The sequence below is a fragment of the Diceros bicornis genome, chromosome 19, assembly GCF_020826845.1.
Source record: "Diceros bicornis minor isolate mBicDic1 chromosome 19, mDicBic1.mat.cur, whole genome shotgun sequence".
In the NCBI taxonomy this organism is placed as follows: domain Eukaryota; kingdom Metazoa; phylum Chordata; class Mammalia; order Perissodactyla; family Rhinocerotidae; genus Diceros; species Diceros bicornis.
Genome location: NC_080758.1, coordinates 10609987 through 10631702, shown reverse-complemented (window position 1 = coordinate 10631702; position 21716 = coordinate 10609987). Strand labels below are relative to the sequence as shown.

Genomic DNA, 21716 nt, shown 5'->3' with positions numbered 1-21716 from the left:
CTACACTCCTGTAGTAGATGCCTTGGGCTTGGTGGCAAAGTTACAAGTAACCAAGTTCCCCCAAATCTATCCAAACAGAAGAGGTGGCAGCCAGGCTCCCTCTCCACATCTGGATTATACCTGCGACTCTCCTCCCCTAGCGCTGTCGCACACCCCGTCTGTTCAGTGGGGGGACATCAGCCCCCCGGAGGTCTGAGACGGGCAGTGGCCTGGAGCTGTGTTGTGGCAGCTGTCACCCTGGCGTCAAGGATTGCTGCTGCTGTTTCTTAACACCAAACTGAGCTGTCTGTCACTTGGCGTGACAAAGTAACTCCTAACCCACATTCTACACAGGCTGGGGAGATGGGCTACAAGACAGAATCCCTAGAAGTGAGAAATTAATGGAGAGGCTCAAGAAGAATAACAAGCAAGAGCCACAGTTTCAAAACAGCAGGACCATGTGGGCTAGAGTAAGGAACACTGGCTTTTAAGCCAGGCGGACCGGGGTGCAAACCCCAGCCCTGCTCCACACCACTGTGCCCCTTTGGGCTACTCATCTTCTGTGATCCCCATGTTTCCTCTCTAAAAAATGACAGTGAGAAGATCTGCCTTGCTGAATTACTATGAGGACTGAGGATTTTACATATAAAGGGCAGAGCACAGGACCTAGCACATAACAGGCATCCAATTAATAGATAATATTTCTTCTAAGTTATTTTTTCAGGTGAAAAAAGAAAACATGAAACAATTTTCTCACCTTTTGATAGCAACAGCTATTCAACTAGGTTAAGATGTAAGGCTAGAAATAACTTAGTTTACACTGCTTCCGGCTTAGATCATTTAAACAAAGGACAGCCAAAGTGGATTTTCTTATGATTTGACTCTGAAACAAAGGTGTAGACGGCCGATAGCCTGCTGACCAGATGTGCAGTGGCTTCACACAATCCGGCGGAAATGCAGGGGAAAGCAAACATTTTAGGGGGAAGCGCCAAGGGAACAGTGTTTCTGGAAAAGGTAACTACTGTAACAAGGAGCTGGCCTCCACAGAAATGACCGTCTCTGTGCTGGCTGCCACCGCAATCGGCCGGCGCTCGGTAAATATTTGCTGAATTGCCTGCCTGACACACCAACCTTTCCTGAAGCCAGACTCCAGGAAGCTGCAGTCTCAGTGTGGACACTGGGAAGATCCAGGAAGAATGTAAAGAAAAGTTAAAAGCAACACGGGGAAAATAGTTTACAGCAGTCATTCTCAATTAGGGGGAGGGGAGTGAATTTGCCCCTCACCCTGGGGACACTTGGCAATGTCTGGAGAGATGTTTGGTTGTTACAACTGCAGGTGCAGGAAAGGGAGGTGCCACTGGCATCTAGTGGGTGGAGGCCAAGGATGCTGCTCAACATCCTACAATGCACAGGACAGCCCCCAGAGAGGATTACCCAGCCCCAAACGTCAGCAGCCCCCAGTCTGAGAACCCTGGTCTAGAGCAGCACTGTCCGACACATCTCTGCGATGACAGCAACGTTCTGTAACTCACGGTCAAAAAGCAGCCACTAACCACACGTGACTGTTGAGTCCTCGAAATGTGACATTTAAATTTTATTCCAAGAACTGAATTAATTTAAATAGCCACATGTGTCTAGTGCCTACCACACTGGACAACAGATCTAGAAGGATGGAACCTAAATTGTTAAGATAGACGCCTGGAGGGGAGAAGGGAGGGGCGCTGGCAGGCAAAGGAAGGGAAGGTATGAAGAGAAACTTGTGCTCCTTGTTCTAAAAATATCTAAGTAGCTAGATTTTTTTTTTTTTTTATAACTAGGAGAACGCAGAATCTAAAGTCAGAAAGAATGCAAAGAAGGAGGCTAGTTCACTGAAGTCTGAACAGATCTCTGGCCACAAGAATGCTACTGGCTGGAGGAGAAATGGGACTATCAAGCCAAGTTAATGTGGCTGTTGCTCTTTAAGTGGATAGGTCAGATCCTCTAACTTAGCAAATCTGCCTGGAGGGACGCATCCCACACAAATACTGGTACCACTGAGCAAGAGGAAACGTACAAGGATACTCACAGCAGCAATACAGAGAGTGCAAACCCTAGACATGACCAAATGCCCATTACAGAGGGACCCCCTGTACGATGGAACTGTAGCAACGAAAAGAATGAGGTCGACACACACACTGCAGGACAAGATCCAAGTGCTGAGGTGGGAGGAAAGAAACATAAAGCAAGAGATACACAATTTATCATTCTGTATTTTAGTAAAAATAATATGTTAATATATGCATGGGAAAAAATACTGGGAAACAAATACACGCGCACACCGCAGACTGTTACCTCCGGTTCTCTTGGGGGAAGGAGCAGCCATGGGTGGTGGGAACAGTCACCTTTCCCTATTTCTCCTGCCTTCAGCCTTTCCCTATTGGTGTCTTGCTGCTCAGCAGAGCATGACGCTTCTTAACAAAAGTACGACTCACACTGCGTCCCACTGCCGTGATGATTCAATAATTATAGCCTCAAGCCCAAGCCTGTCACCTTTTCATCCCAGGTCCTCCATTATCAAGCCACCAACTGCAGCCAAGGCAGGTGAGCTCCAGAACTCTGTGGTCTAGTTTCTTCGCCCGCTGTTGCACTTTTCTCTAACTCCCAACCCCTCTGAAGACCCATTCACACCAGACGTCCTGGGGCAAGCCCATCCTCCATCTTCTACTATCCTTCAAAACCCAACTCTGTGGTCTTCACAAAGAGAAGAGGAAGCAGCCCCCTTCGACTTTACTTGTGGGTTTCTCTCTAGACCAGGACCAGCAAACTCAAATCTACAGAAGTCCAGCCAACAACATAAAAGAACAAATGAATAAAAATAAACACAGGGTCCGGTGGGACTGGGCACGCTGAGGAGCCCAGAGCCTGTGGGAAGGATGTGGTTGCCCCCGGTTCCTGCCAGGATGCATTCCTACACAAGCCCAGCACAAGAGACTGTCAGATTCTTCAAGACAAAGGAGAAACACAGATTCTGAAGTATAACGTTCAGTTTTTAAATGTTGGCAACTAATTCAACTTTTATAATTTTATTTATTTATTTTTTCCCCCAAAGCCCCAGTAGATAGTTGTATGTCATAGCTGCACATCCTTCTAGTTGCTGTATGTGGGATGCGGCCTCAGCATGGCCAGAGAAGCAGTGCGTCGGTGCACACCCGGGATCCGAACCCAGGCCGCCAGCAGCGGAGCGCATGCACTTAACCGCTAAGCCACGGGGCCGGCCCTAATTCAACTTTTAAATATAAGGCAAAACTAAAGCCACGCTGAGGTATCATTTTTTACTTCACTGGATGACCAAGATTAAAAACCTTAATAACATTTGTGTTGGTCAGGTGAGAGAGACGCACTCTCACTGTGGAGAGGGGTCTCAATCAGCAATACTTTGAGGGAGGGCAACCTGGTGATTGCTACCAAAATTGCAAATGCACATTCACCAGGATCCAATGAGTCCCCTTCAAGATAGTCCATGTTCTCACATGGACACTAAGACTTAGGTTCAACGTCATTCACCATAACATTGCTAGTAATGGCAAACCACTATAAATAACCCAAATGTCCATCAGTGGTAGACTGGTTAAATATAGTATATGGTACATCTATTCAATGGAATCCTATAAAGACACTAAAAAAATAAAAAGGGGATGAAGAAGCCGTTTATGTATCGATATGGAACGAGCCCAGGATGTACTGTTAAATGGAAAAAATATGTTGTACTGTGTAAGGTGTACCAACAATTGAATAAAAAAGGAAAAAATCTGTGTGTGTGTGTCTAGACAGATAGATAGATATAAAATACATGGGCTTTATTTTGGCAAATGGTTAAAAATTTTCTAGAATAACACAGAAGAAACTGGTCAGTGGTTGCCTGGGGAGAGGGGCAGAGGGTAGCTGAATGGACGGGCGGGAGGGAGACTGAGTTTGCAATGTATACACTTCTGTACCTTTTAAAAACTGAACTATGTGACTCTGTAACTGACTCAACTTTCCAGATTAAACTTTTTTAAAAAAACAAAATGCCCCCCTGCTGCCCAAACAGCACCCAGCTCCCCGTCTGCAGCCTCAGATCTCGGCCACAAGCTCATGGGTCAGAGACCAGAAACTACTCACCTCACACCCCAGGCCTGGTATACAGAAGGTGCTCAGTTGCTGTGTGTGGGTTGATGGCTCTCACATGCCCCAGGCACCCAGCGCTCAGGGACCTTCTGCCTTACCTCACGCATTTACACCTTATCTAGGCCACCAGCTCACAGGTTCTAAAACAGGTCTGGTGCCACGGCACCCAGCCAGTGCTAGCAGCCCACAAGACGCCAGAGAGCTGAATGGAGTCAAATGATTCAACAGAAGGCGATTCCCACACACCACAACAATAAGCAAGAACGTTTATAAAGCACTCAGTGTGTGCCAGGCACTGTGGTGAAGCCCTCCATGTGAATTACTTCCCTTAATCCTCACAATGGTCCTACAGGTCGTCCTCTTACCCTCGCCCTCCTGCAGACGAGGAATGTGCGCCTCGGAGAGTCCCGCAGCCGGTGAGGGGCAGAGCCAGCTGCGGGTCCAGAAGGCTGACCCCAGAGCCCACGCTCTTAACCACAGTGTGCGCAGACCTCACCCCACGGTGGAACCTGCGAGCCGCCTCTGAATTGTCTAGACAGCAACCTAGGGAGGAACCCAAGGACAGGGACGCAGCAGGAACACATCAAGGGTCCTCAGTGGCACTGCCCAGCCCCGCCTGGCTCCTCCCTCCAACCCACTGCCAGCCTCAGCAACGGCTAACACTGCTGCTACCTCTCATGGGCCACACGGGTGGGCTCTAAGCACTTGACACACATGAACCCATTTAGTCCTCAAAACTACTGAGCACTCTTTTCATGCCCTTATTCAGAGAGGTGAACTCACTTATCCAAGGTCACATAGCCACCAAGTGGCAGAGCACAACGTGGAATCGAGACAGTCTTGCTGGAATCCACGCTCTCAACCCCTCAGGATCCTCGGCAGCCACCCCTGGCCTTGAGGAGTCAACACCTCCCCTGGGAACCCTCGCTCCTTCCCAGACTCCGACTCCTTCCCTGCTCCCACGGAGACCTGGGCAGCAGCCACAGCCGCAGCACTGCTCCCCCTCGGGCGTGGCTTTGGCACCGAGACAGCCCCAGGAAGCCATGGGAGCTGCTTCCAAGGGTGCTCGGGGAAACGCCAAGGTTACATCTGTGCCTTGGAACGAGTTTACTTCCGGAAACAAACAGTGGAGGTCCTGAGGGTCTAGTACAACGACGAGTGTGCAAGGGCACTCACCAGGCAGGATGGTCACACCTCTCCTAATGTGACTGCTGCAGGGGAATGCCACCCTGGGCTTCAAACACTGCACTGCAAACCTCTGTCCCTTGCAGGGAAGCCAGGCTTTACTACACTTGGCCCTGTTGTCTAGACACAACTCTGCCATGAGAAACCGCATGTAGAAAGACTTTCTTTTATTCACTCAACAAATATTTATTGAATGCTTGCAGGCCTCCAAACATATCTTACATAACCACCCAACATGCCACTATGAGGAGTTACATTCACCCAGTATATCACAGAGCACCAACTGTGCAGCAAGCATGCCCTCAATCAACCAAAGGCCCCTCCCGTGCTCCACCCCCACCCAGTAATAAACAAGAAGCCCAATTCGTGGTAGGCAGGGAAAGAAAAGCATGCGTTTTTATTTCTCTCTCTCTTTTTTTAAACTGTCCCAATCTCACGGGTATGCACTGGGCAAAAGGCAAAATTAAAATGGCAGGTAGAGAAGGCCATCGCCCATATCCTGACCCTGGGGCACGTGGCAATTCCCGCTTTCACAGAGTGTAAAATGGCAGAGACCTTCCAGAAAATCGCTCGGTACTACACGGTCAGAGCCCTTGAATGACCACGTGTTCCATTTAACCCAGTGACCTGAGGATGAAAATTCTCCAAAATGTAGGAGCAAGTTCACGCATCAAGATATCCTCTCTAAATTAAGTTCTAATCTATAATAACAAAAATAAACTGAAATTTCACTTAATAGCCATTCAATAAAAATATAGATCACAGGAAACATATCTAAATGTTAACAATACGAGGCAGTGCTTTAAATAGTTGTAGCTATTCCATCTTTAACAGGAACCACTACTTTTCTAGAATAGGAATTATTACTTTCATAATGGAAACACAAAATTCTAGCATTTACAAGTTCAGCGCAGGGCCTAAGAGCTGGGGAGCGCGCTCAGGCAGGGGTTCTGAGTCCCTCCTGGGCCATGCCGGCCCTCTCTGGTTCAGCCCCTCGCGCAGCAGTCTGTCTCTGGCAAGCCCTGGTCCCCCAATCCACTCGTTCCATCACTTGGCACAAAACAGCCCACTGCTACTGCTACTCAGGGGGATGTCAGTGACTCTCTTGACAAAGGCTCAGCCCCAGTGAATGCAGCAGCTTGGAAACATTACAAATCCTGGTGATGCAGCAGGAAGTTGCTGGCAGCCAGTGAGGATCGAAACAGGGGCATCTCCAGCCAAGAAGCAAATATGGGGTCATTTGAGATCTGTACCCCAGGCCTCTGACAAGAGGCAGGCGGCTGCATCTGTGGCTAATTCCTTAAAGCAACAGACTGCGTGAAAGAGGGCAAGAGGAAAGGAAGAAAAGGCCTGGATTCCCTTTTCTTTCTGGGCAGAAGGGGGTTTCCTTGTTGTTCCTCCTTCTGGCTCCAATTCTCAGCACACACCTTCACTGAGAGCCCACCGTGTGCCCCGCACACCACTTAACAGTGCTGATGAACAGGAATGCAAAGTCCCTTGGCTTATTAACGATTCCAAACAAAACTAAGGACACTGGAAGCAGGCAGACCCCACGGGAAATGTGGCTCCTATTCTTCACTCACTCAGTCATTCAGTCAGTCAGCAAATGTTTATTGAGCACCTACTGTGTGCCAGTCTTCATGCCAAGCACCGAGATGTGCAAACAAGACAAGTGAGGGCACTGCTTTACGGAGCCTATTATTTTTGCAGGTGGACAGGGTGGCAATAGAAAACACGCAAAAAAAATAAATAAGAATATGTCCCTGGGTGGAAAGTGGCTCCTTTAGAGTGGGTGGTCTGGGAAGGCCTCTGAAGAAGAGACAAAAGAGTGGAGACCTGTGAGAAGAAGGCAGCAGCTTAAGAGTTGTGTGGATACCACAACATAAAAAATAAATAAATAAAAAATGAAAAATTAAAGGCAAAAAAAGTACAAATAAAAAAGAGCTATGTGGCCCTGCACTGGTTACTTAACCTCTCTTAGCCTCCGTTTCCTAGGTACTCATACTGTAGTACCTAGTATGGGACTATGTGTTGGTACCACAAGACCATCCACTTAAACTACCCAGGACAGTGGTACTGGAAGCTAAGATACCAACAGAGTTAACAAAAAGTTAACAAAATTCTTCCTAGAACACCCACGACGTGTCACTAAACATAAACTCCTTGCTGGCAGGGATTTCTGTCGCCTGTGTTTTCTGCCAGGGCAGAGTAAGTGCCTGGCAAATATTTATGGAGTGAATAAATGTCAAGCCTCTGAAACGTCCAAAAACCAAGGCTAAGAGTCTGGTTTTCTGCAGTGTAATAAGCATTGCTGCTTTGTGAGTGTCACTCTGCAGACTGAGCTCATCCCATCCCAGACAGGTGACTTCTCCTGTCTGGGGATCTGTGTCTCCCTCAAAGTTCCCTTTGTGTGTCTTTGGGGTGACTCTGCTTTGGAGAGCCGGCATTCAGAATGAAAACATTATTTATTAAAGTAAAAATAAAATACAAATCAACCCGTGAAAATACAGGGCCCTGGTTAAGTAAATTAGCAATGTCTACTCAAAGAAATATTATGTTACCATTTAAAGTGTCATTTACAAAGTATGACATGATACAGAAAGAGTCTTAAGTTAAAATGCTAAGTGAAAACAAGTAGGAAATAAAAACACATGTGCTACATGGTTATAATTCATAAAACAATGTACACACAGAATCAAGACAGGAAGAAAACAGCAACTGCTAAAATGTTCCTGTTCATTGTGGTTGTCTTTGAAGGGAAAGGTAACACCAGTACTTTTCATCAGTTTTCTCCTCTCCACTTTTTCTTTTAATACATATGCACTCACTTTACAATTAAAAGAAAATAAATTTTATACTTTTTTACCATTTCCCTTATAATGTAAACTACTCAAGAAGAGGGTGCCTGCTCAGAGAGGAAAGGCTGCTGTGATGTGAGCATTTTGCCAGGTTCAGGTTCAGGGTTATCACCATGACTTGGCTAACCTCTATGTCCAAAACTTAACCTCAGATCAAGAGAAGCAAGCCTCTCTCAGGGCCGGCCCGGTGGCATAGTGGTTAAGTTCGTGTGCTCCGCTTCGGCAGCCTGGGGTTCACCTGTTTGGATCCTGGGTGTGGACCTACGCACCGCTCATCAAGCCATGCTGTGGCGGCATTCCACATATAGAATAGAGGAAAATGGGCACAAATGTTAGCTCAGAGCCAATCTTCCTCAGCAAAAAGAGGAGGATTGGCAAAAGATGTTAGCTCAGGGCTAATCTTCCTCACCAAAAAGAAAAAAAGCAAGCCTCTCTCAAATAAATCATAAAAAAACAAATTTCTTGTGATACTACTGCACTCCCACGAGGATGGCTGAAAAGAAAGGAGACAGAGAATACCAAGTGTTGGTGAGGATGTGGAGCAACCAGAACTCTCCCTGCTGGGGAAGCACAAATTAGCACTAACACGTTTGAAAATGATCCATTTAGCCTAAAGCTAAACACAAATCTATGCCTAGGGCCCAGGAAAGTCACAGAGTACATGTACTAAAAGATACATTCCAGAATGTTCACAGCAGCACTCTTCATGAGAGCCACAACCGGAAATAGCCCAAACGTCCACCAAGAGGAGAAGGCGTAGAGACAGCATGAGGTATTCATACGGTGTCTACATGTGGTAATAGCGATGAACAAACTATAATACACACAACACGGTCCAACCTTATAAACAGAACATGGAACAAGAAAAATCAGGCACCAGCGAGTACATGCGGCATGACTGCATTTACGCAAAAACTGGCAAAACCGATCTCCACCGTCAGATGTCAGATATAGGCGGAGGTGGTGGAGTAAGGGAGCATGAGAAGGCTTCTGAGGTAACAGCCTGTTTCTCTATCTGCTGCTGGTTACATGAGTCTGTTCACTTTGAGAAATTCATTGAGCTGTGCATTTATGATTTGTGCACTTTTCTGTGCGTGAATGTGTGTGTACGTATGGGTATATATGCATAATTCTTTTAAATCGGCTTATTTAGGGAAAAAAGTCCCTACCAGGTGGGACAAGTGATCTGTTTACTACTTGGCCCTTTGATTTATCTGGACACAACCTGTCATTTCTTGTATGACAGCCTCTAATTGCCATTAACCTAGGGAGAAGAAAGAAGAAAGAGGATGGGAGCAGGGGAGTTCTCCAGTTTTAAATTTTATTTGGACTTTTATGCGGACTGATTGTATAAAAGCTAAAAAGTATTCAGATTCAAATGATTTTCATTTACAGGGTGAGTATGGGCATTTTAGAATGAGATGTTCTACACTTTTCCCCCATTAGCATGAACATCTCTCATACAGAGAGGATGAAGAAAGAAAATGAGAATCAATATGTAAAGTAACGCTGAAAACAGATACTATGTTTCTGAAAAAGTTCTAGTTATTGGGATAATTTGAAGTTTCTAGAATTTTCTTCTCTGTCACATCATTTCTATCAGCCTTCACCAGGAACAATGGGAGGACACACATACTTACCTGCAAATCACTGAAGCCTCACAAACCCCCACTTCCTTTCCCCTCAGCAAAAATCATCTGCTCCAAATAGACATTACAGAAAAACTCCAATAGGAGAGGGCATCGAGACAGGTTGCAAAACACAATTTGCTGCATAAGTTCAAATTAAAATGAGTCTTTTAAAAAACTGAAATGAGTCTTTGTCATTCTAAACCAAAGCCTTCCTCAGTATGTCATCTGTAAAGTAGGGTTGCCAGGAGGATTAAATGGGATGATTCACATAAAAGTCTTAGAATAGCGCTCAGCACCTAATAAGTACAGAATCGGGGTATTATAATAGCAACTATTATAATCCTCATCAAATTAATCTAGCACAATCCAAGTGACAAGAATTAACAACCAACCAACCAACCATTCAAAGCACAGCCTGGAAATGTGACTATTGCAAACTCTAAGCAAAAGGAAACAGCTGGAGACAATGCCTCCGCCCCACAGAGCACACAGTCCATGTTCTAGGTTACTCCTGGGGGGAGGGGGGGGGAGACAGTTCCGCTCCCGTCCACATCACTTTGCAATACACTTATTGAGAGCTCTGGAGACTGGACTGTCTAAAGAAAACTGCTAAAGAACTCATCTGTTTAAAATAAAGGTTTATGAATAACACGGAGATACCACACTTGCCAAAATAGCCATAAATGAGATGCTTCCTGTATGAGTTTGCTAGGGCTGCCATAATAAAATGCCACAGACTGGGCGGCTTAAAAACACAGAAGTTTATTTTCTCACAGTCTGGGGGCTAGGAGTCCGAGATCAAGGTGCAGGCAGGTTTGGCTTCTCCTGAGGCCCCTCTCCCTGGCCTGCAGGTGGCCACCACCTTCTGACTATGTCCTCATATGGTCTCTCTCTCACCCCAGGGAGCTCTGCGTGTCCCAATCTCCTCTTCTCATAAGGACACCAGTCACATTGGATGAGGCCCACCAGAAGGGCCTCATTTTAACTTAATCACCTCTTTAAAGGCCCTGTCTCCCGATACAGTCACATTCTGAGGTGCTACGCATTAGGACCTCAACAGATGCGTGTGAGGAGGGATGAAGTCAACCCGTAACACCTCCCAAATGCTCCCTTCCAACAGCTCAAGGCTTCCTTGGTTACTAAATCACAAAGCTGAACTCACAGTTAAGAACAAACATGAATTTCTCACCTAACAGGTTTTTCTTCTTTTTTTTTTAAAGATACAGTCACCCTTAAAAGGATAACAAGGGACCTGGCCACTCTCAGTGCATGTTCATTCCATTCGTCCAGTGGTTCCCAACAGGTGCGATTTTGCCCACTCCTCCCTCTCCCCAGGGGACACCTGGCAATGTCTAGAGACACTTTTGGTTGTCAAAATTGGGGGGAAGGTGCTACTGGCATCTAGTGGGTGGAGGCCAGGGATGCTGCTAAACATCCCACAGCGCACAGGACAGTCCTCACCACAGAGAATTATCAAACCCAAACCAGCAACAGTGCCAAGGCTAAGAATCCCTGAGGTCTAACCCGGCCAGGCCTGACTTCGCCTCGTGTCACAGCAGACGGCCCAGCGGAGGGTGGGGGATCCTGCCAGGCCCTGTGCTATGCGGAGGGCGCTGCTCACACTTCATGCTGCTTCCTCCTCACAGAGGGCAGCCAACGGGCTCTTCTCTGGCACCGGGCAAATGCCACAGATCCAGCTGGGGAGAGGCGAGAGCATCCGCCCGCCTTTCCACGTCCCACAGGAAGCCTTCCTTTCCACTGTCCTCTCCCACGACCCCTCAAACTGTTTAGACAATGATAAAAGCAACCTTAAAATCCCCACTCAACGTGCTAAACCATTGTTTAAAAATGTTTTTCATGGATAACTTGGCAAAAGAAAAAAATTTTTTAATCTATTAGCACAACCAGATCATCCCATTTCTTTTCCCTGGTAGCAATAATATATTCTTAGATTGCCAGCATGTTTTAGCATAGGCCACGGCTTCCTAATGTCTGGCCTGACTCGGGGCATAGCTACAAACCTCACCAACTATTACTGTTGACTTCATGCTTTTCTTTAAGTCGATTCTGTTTTTCACTTAAATGTATTCTAAAAGGACACTTCCCGTCACTACTACAAAGAGAACAAATATTACTTGGCATAAACAGAAGGAACCATAAAAATAATTGCTGACCTTTCAACGTCTGGCCGTGAGCCACCTAAAGTGATCTCTGGTGATACTCCCCAGAGGCCAACCTTTGAATACCTATCTCCACCTTTAAAGCCACACAAATGAAAGAAAATGCTGCTTAAGAAATGGGCACCATTCTAACTCTTTAGGTAGAAGTCATCAGTAGAAACGTTACAACTAGTCTTTTTCTTTCTAAACCAAAGTCCCCTCGCTGTCATGAGGGGAGCTGGAGGCGCTTCATGTCCGTTCCAGGTGGCCATAAAACACAGCCAGCCCTAATTAATCACATTCATCATTTGCACCTGGGTAAAGATATTAACAGAATGGTCTGTTCTGAGAAGTAATAGTCAAAAGTCCAAAGATGGACTGTTCAGTGCCTTGCTTCCTCCTCCCAACCTGTGGCATGTGTGGCTGGTCGAGGACAGACGGCCACCCTCTTTCCTTGGGCGCCGGCACGCAGAGCCTCCCCTCCCCTCCCTGGCCTTCCCCAGGAAGCCCCGGCAAGCATGGCTCCTGTACCCACACTCCACCCTTCCGAGGCCCTACCTGGGTCTGTAGGCCCACATCCCCTCGCGGCACTGCCTGTCACTGGCATGGGAAGGGAGGGCCTGGTCTGGTTTCGGTCTGCGCAGCGCAGGGCTCAGAGCGGGGACTCGGTAACAGGAAACGTACGGCACAAGTGCAGCTGGGCTGGCTCGCAGAGGAAACAGAGAGCACTTCCGGATGGGCCGCTGCCAAGGTTTGTTCTGACTGTTCTCATCCAAGGGAGCAAAGAGCTGTGCTCATGCCTCTCCGTCCACCACGGAGAGGGGAAGGGCTGGGGGCTCTGGATTTCACCGACCAGCACAATCCCCCCCACTACCCACCCCCACACATAACCCTGTACACCGCATACCAAATACCACCTCCATCGTGTTGATGGAAAGACACTGAAAACACACACACACACGTCTACGTACAGCCGAACCTCATTATTCGTGGTTTCAGTATCTCGAATTCACCTTCTGCCTAAAATCTGTAACCTCAAAATCACCACTTTCAGCACTCTCATGCTCGTTCCCAGACACGCTCAGAGTGGCACAAAATCCAAGACTCCCACACCCCCCGCTGAGGCTGAGCGAGGGGACGCCCTGTCCCCTTGTTTCAGCCTCACCCTGGTCACAAGTGTCCTTTTCAGGGGCTACCCGGTGCCATGTTTTTCTCATTTTTGTGTTTTGTTAGCAATTTCACCGTTTAAAGTGGCCCCTAGCACAGTGCTCCAGTGCTGTCTAGTGTCCCCAAGAGCAGGAAGGCTGTGATGTTAGAGAGAAAATACGTGCATTAGATAAGCCGCTTTCAGGCACGAGCTGTAGTGCTGTTGACCATGAGTTCAGTGTTAATGAATCAACAATATACACATTAAATAAGGTGTCTTTAAGCAGAAATATCCCTAAAACAAGTTCTGTACTGATCAGTTGGCAAAAATGCTGTGACTCGCAGAATCACGGGAACCTAACCCTGCATGTCCCCCAGGAGCAATGGTTCCGTATTTGCTAATTCAGCGCTGGCGGGGACTTTATAGAACATTACTGTGAATACAAAGAATCGACTATGCTATCTACTAATACTATCTCCATCATGTCCGAAGAGAAAGGGCATTTTAACCCCACAAATTAGAGGGGACAGCTTCAATAAAAAGTTTTCAGACCTTTCAATTGAATAAACATATCTGTACGAACTCCCTGCACTGGCATTGTTTTTCCTAGTTCACATAAACGGTGAAATCCACATCACTGACCGACCCGGTCCTGGCCTGGCCTGGCGGACCCCTGCAAAGGAGCACACCGCCTGCTGCAGCCCTGTCTCCACAGACAGGGGTAATTTGAAGGCTGAGATAGCTTCTAGCCGAGTCAAGTCCTCTGTGGCCATTTTCCAGCCAGTTCTTACTCAACCACACCCTCTACAAAGATCTAGAAAGAAGAGGAGACGTTACCCAGTGCAAGAGCCCAAGTGAGACTCGGTCCTACGCTCTGACTGTGAGAACAATTTCTGACATTCTCCAAGTGCTCATATGCTACTCAGCTTGTGTTGTGCCTGACCACACAGGCACTCTTCCTAGGTCCCCATTTTACAGAAGAGGAAACCGAGGCACAGAAGGGAAAAAATAGTGGCCAGAATTACACAAGTAGTAAAACTGGGACATTAACCCAAGTCTGTGTGATTTTGGAATCCAAACTCTTAACCACAGAGCAACAAAGCCAGATCCCCGTCCTGGGTATTGAAGAATATCGTACACTGCAATTTTATCTTTATTCTCACAGCAGTTTTCAAAATGCAGTGTTCCTTAAACACCTGCCCCTCCAAATTCTCTATCCTGCAGTCACTTGGCAAAAAAATAACTCATTGTCACTCGAGGGAAAAACAAACACATGGAGAAAAACCGTGCTGAGGGGACTGCACTGCTCAAATGCCTCCCAGCTGCCAGCCCCGCTGCTCTGAGATGCCCTCCCCAGTTCTGATCTGCAGCCAGACTCACCCGAGTTCTAACTCACTTCTGCCACCCATTCTCGGCCTCTGTTAATTAACGTTTCTGAACCTTAGCTTCCTTATCAGTAAGACAAGGATAAAAAACACCAACGTTAAGGGCCATGGTGCAGCATGAGTGAGAAAACACTAGTTCAGAGCCCAAACACTGCAAATCCTAAATAAATATTAGTCCTCCTCCTCAGCGGTCAGGGCACGAGTCAAACATTTCGATTTCAATTCTGCACCCTCAAGCGAAATGCAAGCATGAGCCTTGAGATGCCTCTGCTGCACCCACCAGGCAGGTGGCTCCCTGTCCGGACCCCGGCAGCCCCCCTGGGATGTGAAGCCTAGTTCCACAATCTGTTCCCCAGGTCTGCAGGATCCACCCATCTGCATTAGCTTCCCCTTGCTGCTGTAACAGATTACCGCAAATTTATTATCTTACAGTTCTGGAGGTGAGGAGGCCAAAGCGGGTCTCGTGGGGCTAAAGGTAAGGTGTCAGCAGGGCCAGACTCCTCCTGGAGGCTCCAGGGGAGAATCTGTTTCCTTGCGTTTGCCAGTTTCTAGATGTTGCCTGCATTCCTCTACCCGAGGCCCCTTCTCCATCATCAAGCCCGCAGCGCAGCATCTCCCAATCTCTCTCGAGCTCCGAGACTCACGCTCCTGCCTCTCTCTTTCAAGGATGCTTGTGATTACACTGGGTCCACCTGAATAATCCAGTATGGTCTCCCCACCTCAAAATCATTAACTTAATCACATCTGCAAAGTCCTTACTTTTGCCAAGTAAGGTACCATATTCACAGGTCCGGGAATTAGAGTGTGGACATCTTTGTGGGGCCGTTATTCTGCCCACCACACCATACATGCTGTAACCTCTGGAACAATCCAGATTTCATATTATTTGATTCTTTTCCATTAGATGTTTCACTTCTTGCATCTTTACAAGTATATCTTATAAGATTGTTCACATAAATAATCCATCAAAAAAAGTCTTCACTAGAATATGGGTCTTGTATTTAAAGATGAAAATTAAGTCATCTCAGAAGCTCAAATACCACCTGAGCTGATGCCCATCAATGGAAGGAAAGAGGCAAAGGCAGACAGACAGGACCCTGGATGTCTTCTCTTTGCCTGTGGTTCCCTTCTCCTGACACACCCCAAATTCCTTAGGCACCCCCACTCTCAAATCATGTGGTTAAGACATGCAGACTTAATTCCATCAATAGTGAACATCTCTGAGCCAGGGAGACACATGAGCAGAAAACTGGTAAGCAGCAGTTTGAGAATGTCCAACAGACCTCTGCCCGGACCACCCAGAAAAGGTTATCGTCTCTCCATTCCCAGGAGCCGAGGCTTCACTCTCCTTCTTTTATAAATTGGAGGTTGGCTTCAGGCATTCTTTCTGTCAACAAGGATTTACTGGGCACCTACTCTGTGCCAGGCTCTGTGTGATGGTGACTAAGTTGTCACCAAGAGGGGCACCATGGTGTTCCCAGCTAAATGATCACAAAGGCACGTCAAAATGCAACTGTGCTAGAAAGAAGAGGAGCAGGTGCTCTGAGAGGCTCCAAGAGTGGATCTGATCCCTAGTGGGGAAGGATCAGGGAAGGATCCCCTGAGGACATGAGACCCCAGTAAGGCTTAATGAAGAATGAGCTTTGACTAAACGAAGAGGGAAGAGAAGGACATTCCAGGCAGAGAACAGAATGTGCAAAGGTCCTGCACATCAAGAGGAAGCCCAGGAGGAAACAATGAGCGCAGGCCGTGTGGCTGGACAAGGAAGGGGCCAGAGGATGTTAAGACAAGAACGGAAGGAGGCAGGAGCCACAGCAGTGCTGTCCAACAGAAGGCACTGGCCACATGCATCAGGCACTAAAATGTGGCTAATGCTACCAAGGAACTGAATTTTTAATTTTATTTAATTATTTTAAATCTGAACTTAAATAGCCATGTGAGGCAAGTGACTACCATGTGGGACAGCACAGGGACAGAGCATCGCAGGGCCTCAGAGACGGCTCACTGGAGGTCTTGGAGCAGAACATGTCAATGATCAGCATATCTGGTCATGTCTGCTCTGGCTGCAAGGTGGAGACCTCACTGGCCGGTCAACAGCACGGCTGCAGGGAGACAAGTGATGATGATGATCACGACAACGACTGGGGTGGAGGCAATGCTAAAGGAGATGTGGACAGATTCCAGAGTGACTAAGAGGGGAAAAGCATGAGGTCTTCGTAAAAGATTAGCAAGGGAAGATGAGGGTGAAGGCGGCATCCAAGATGATGCCTGGGTTTCAGGATTCTGCCATGAACAGACGACGCACACCTTCTCTGAGCTTGGGAACGCTGGGGGATGACCAGACTTGTGGTGGGAGTAAGACCACGAGTCTGATTTTGGCCAGGCTGAGAGGAGGAGTCAGGAGGAAGGCAGGGGAACCTGGTTTCCTGAGTAAGGTGCTCATTAAGCCACGGGTATGGATGAGCTCGACTCGTACTTCCGAGGGGAAGGAGGTCCAGGACCGAATCTTGAGCAACTGCAACATCTGACGGTCAGAGAGACGAAGATGAGGCAGGAGAGCCCACAGTGCTGTCACAGAAAATACAGCAAAGTCTGACCAACTGTGTCTCAAAAACTCATGGTAGACAAGAGAAATGGAAACATACGTCCACAAAAAGACTTGAACGTTCTTAGCAATGTTATTTATAATAGCCAAAAACAACTGTAAATAATCCAAATGTCCATTTTGGTGAAAAGATAAAATGTGGTATATCCACATAATGGAATTCTATTTAGCAACAAAAAGGAACTACAAAACCAACACGCTGGGCCGGCTCCGTGGCTTGGTGGTTAAGTGCGCGCGCTCTGATGCTGGCAGCCCGGGGTTCGGATCCCGGGCACGCCCCAAGGCACCACTTCTCCGTCCAACCCGAGGCCGAGTCCCACGTACAGCAACTAGAAGGATGTGAACCTATGACATACAACTATCTACTGGGGCTTTGGGGGGAAAAAAATGAATAAATAAAATCTTTAAAAAAAAAAAAAACCAACACACTAAGTGAAAAAAGGCAGACACCAAGACAACATGTTGTATGATTCCATTTATACCACATTTCCAGAAAGGGTAAACCTTTCTGGTGGTTTAAAAAGCAGTGGTCGCCTGGGATTAACTGCAAATGGGCATGAGGGAACTTTTTGGGGTGATGGAAATGTTTAAAAACTGGATTGTGGTGATGGTTGCACAAACTCTACAAATTTACGTTTTAAAAAATCAATGAATTGTACATTTACAATGGATATATTTTATGTTATGTAAATTGTACTTCAATAAAGTTGTTTATAAAAAAAACTTGAGATAGAATATGCACCTAAACATTCACTTCTTTATCAACCCAATTCATACCCAAAACTTCCTTTCCAAATACATCAGAAATCAAAGCATCCTTGTCCACTTTGGCCACAAAACCCAGAATTATTATTAAAACAAGGCAAAGTCTCAATCCAGCCAGAGCCGGAGCTCCTTGCCCTTCTGTACTGTCACACCAGGGCCTCTACCTACCTGGATGGACTAGTTTATGGATTTAATCACTTTGTTGGATGTGAACAGGAGAGAGAAATGAAATCCATAATATTTTTAAACTTCCCACCATCAAAGGGCCCCTTCTCTCAAAGGAACATTCTGGAGACCCCCCAACAGCAAACTTTATGCAAAGATCTAATTGTTACTATTAGGTCCAGTAAATACCTAAGGTGTATTGAGCACTTAGTGTTCTAAATTTCACATGGATTAAGTCTCAAAACAACCCACTTTACAGATGAAAAAACTGAGACCCAGAGAGGTAAAGTTATTTTCCCAAGGTCACACAGCTAGTAGGTGGTAGGGCAGGGCCTGAGCTTGAACCCAGCTCCTCAACTCGGGAACCCACACTCCTAATAACCAATCTTTGGGGTTTCACCAAGAAGGGAACTCCATTCATCTAGAAGCAAAGCACATGACGTCAGAAAACGGTTCCCAGCAATATGGGGCAAATGTCTTGTTTCCTAACTAAACCACTGCAACAGTTTTCTCAACACAGGATGTAGTAACTTTCTCAAGAGAGAAGAGAGCTTTGGGGCCAACGGGATTCCTCCAGCAAATAAGTTGCACATCTTGGCAACATATGCTAAGCGACCCCAGCATTAATTACACTCCGTCTCCTGGGACTCATGGGACCTATATGACTGGTTTTTAACCACAAAATCTCCCAACCATCCTACAGCTTAGAGCCATTAGGTGAAATGAGCAGACAGCATTCAAATCCACCCCCTCACAATGACTATCTCTATGACCTGGAACAAATTATTTAACATTACCGAATCTTAGTTTCCTTGTCTATAAAATGGGGAAATTAACTCCCAAAATTCACACAGTTGTTATGAAGACTAAAACAGGGCCATTTATATCATGCACCCAGCAGAGAGCTGGACCCATCACATATTAGTTTCTTCTTCCTTTCATTCACCCCATCCCCGTTATATTTCAGGAAGCCTCTCCAACTCTCTGTGCTTCCAAAACAGTGTTTCCATACACAAGATTCCCACCTTGACGTGGCTACTCCTAAAAATGCAGATTAAATACAAGAACATAGATGCAAATGCCTGGAACTCCAGATACATGATTTGAACCTGAATCCGTGTCACTGTTTAGGAAATACATTAGTTCCAAAGTGGCAAATTCTAAAGGGGCTGTGATCTCCATTCCAATACCAAACACAAATCTTTTTGTTTTTTAATTGTCTGCACCACTCCTTCTGGAACCCCCATATTAACGGTACATATTTCTATCATGGTAACTATCACTTTTTAAATAATTATTCACAATTTTCTCTCATGTACTGAATCAGAGGTTCTCAACTATGACTGCACATTAAAATCATCTGGGGAGCTTTGAAAAAATAAAATAGATAGCCAGGTCCCACTCCAGATTCTTCTTTCAAAGGTCTACAATGAGGCAAGGACCATAGGAGTTTAAGCTCCCCAGGTGAGTCCAATGCACAGCCAGGCTCAGGAGGCCCACACCTGCAGGGCAGGGCTTGTGTGATTCACCTTAGCATTCTCATCACCTGGCACAGGCCCTGCATGTAGAAGGGATCTCATAATTGTTTATGGCACTAATTAGCAACTAGAGTACTTTGGAGTCCACTGACAATATTAATTAAAATATTTATTGAGGGTGTATATTACATGCAAGCACTATTCCAGGCACAGGGCTCATAACTTGTCATCATTCTTTAGCCTCGAGCAATCAGGATGAAAAACACAAGAGAAGACTCAAGGAAGGGGCGGAGGACTATCCCTCTTTAGGTCAGAGATCCCGAGTTCAACCTCCATTTTGCAGTATCTTGCCAGCAGTCCTCAACCTCGCTGAGCTGGTTTCCTCCTCTGTATTATTACATCAGTGGGGCCTCCCCACCGGAAGATTCAAGGAAGACGGGGACAAAGACCCCACAAAATGGCAGCTGGCATCCTCCCTTATTTTTTCATTCCACGGACACCTGATGAAGCCACCCTAGGGGTTCACCCTCCCCACCCGCTGCACCAAGCAGGTGACGCCGCAATAAGCGGCGGCCACAGGGAAGTGCCCAGAGAGGAAAGGCCGCAGCCCCGCCCAGCTGCCGTTCTGGGCCTCAGGGGGACATCAGCCTCACCTGGGCAACCTAGGAAAATGCACATCTCCAGGTCCCACCCCCGAGAACTATGATTGGCGGGTCTGGGCGGGGCCAGGGAATCTGCACTTTAACCAGCTCCCCTCGACCCTCACCGCCCAGGTAAGTCTGCTGCGGGCGATGCCACGGCCCCTCAAAACCTCAACAGGTCACTGTCATCCTCCGAATAGGAAGAGGGCAGGGTGCAAAACAGCAACCTGTCTTCTCTCTCCAAGTGAGGGGAAAACCCACGCCCTAGCTGCCCTGGGGTCTGCCGCTGCGGAAAGGGCACAGCAGGTGGCAACCCGTGCCCCTGCCGGGGGGGCTCCTACCCTCAGATGGTAGGGGGCGGGCGGGGTTATCAATCGACCAGTAGGAGCCCCTCCCACCCTCCTGCGGCTGCTGGTTCGGGTCCACCCAGGGCCTGGAGGGGAAGGCGGCCGTCCTGGGGCTGGGACCCGGGGGCGCTGATGGGGACCCGCGGCGGGTCTGCGGAGGAGGCCGTGCCTCCCTCCACCAAAAAGCTGAGCATACCCGGCCTCCCGGGGGCTGTTCCGCGCGCAGAGCACGGTTTGATTTTGACCAAATCGTAATCACGACGACAAGGAGTAATCAGAAAACAATAAAACGGTTAAAAGGCATGGCCGATTCTAATTCCGCGCGCGTGTAAACAGCGCTGGGGCGGGCCCGGCTTCTCGGGGTTTCTAAAGGAAGGCGGGCAGGGGCGCGAGGCCGCCGGCGCTTGGCCCAAAAGGGACGAGATCGCGCTGGAAGCCCGGGGCCGGAGCTGGGATGCACCCCCTCCCCAGCCGCCTCCCGGCCCGGCCGCGGGCTCATGGCGCCGGGCGCGGCGCGCGGCCAACCTGTCAGGCCCGGCCAGGCCGGCCCCACGCCAGGCTCGGGCCGCGCGCGGACAAAGGGCGGCCGGCCCCGGCCCCGGCCCCGGCCCCGCTCACCCGGCGCGGGGCCTGCTGTCCATCCGCTTCTTCTGGCGCACCGGCTGCAGCGGGATGTTGTCCGTCATGTCGCCCGCGCCGCCCGCCTTGGCCGCCGCGCCCCCCGCGCCGCCTGGGCCGCCGCCCGGTCCGGCCTCCGCGCCGCCGCCCGCCGGCGCCGCGCCGCCCCGGGGGAGGAGGCGGCGGCAGCGGGCGGGCCGGGCCCGCAGCGAGGGGGCGAGCTCGCGAGCGCCGGGCCACGCGCGGAGCCGCCCGCGCGGCCCGACCGACGGACACGGGCGCACCATGGGCCCGAGCTGCGCGCCGCGCCTGCCACGGGGGCGGCCGGCAGAGTCCGCGCCGCCGCCGCAGTGTCCCCGCCCCCGGCCCGCGCCGCGCGCCCCCCACGCGCGCCCCCCGCCCACGGCCCGCCGTGCGCGCGCGCGCCCGGCCACCGCGCCCCCCACACCCGACATTCGCCAGCGTCCACCACAGCCTGCCAGGCTCACCCACCACGTTACAGCCATCCTGTCGTGCTCACCCTTGCACCGACATGCACATTCACACGCAAGCCCTACACACACACTCATTCTCACCCGCTCACTCCCCAACAACTTGCATTCACAAT

The 21716-nt window shown here is 48.5% G+C and overlaps 1 protein-coding gene across 1 annotated transcript in view; it reads right to left on the bottom strand.

Annotated features, from left to right (window-relative positions):
* Positions 1–21378, bottom strand: part of ATP9A (ATPase phospholipid transporting 9A (putative)) — a 122909-nt gene extending 101531 nt beyond the window's left edge. The window contains exon 1 of the mRNA XM_058562460.1: positions 21110–21378. Within this exon, the coding sequence (XP_058418443.1) occupies positions 21110–21177 (68 nt within the window). The 5' untranslated portion in view covers positions 21178–21378. The remainder of the gene's footprint in view (positions 1–21109) is intronic.
* Between the last annotated feature and the right edge of the window lie 338 nt (positions 21379–21716).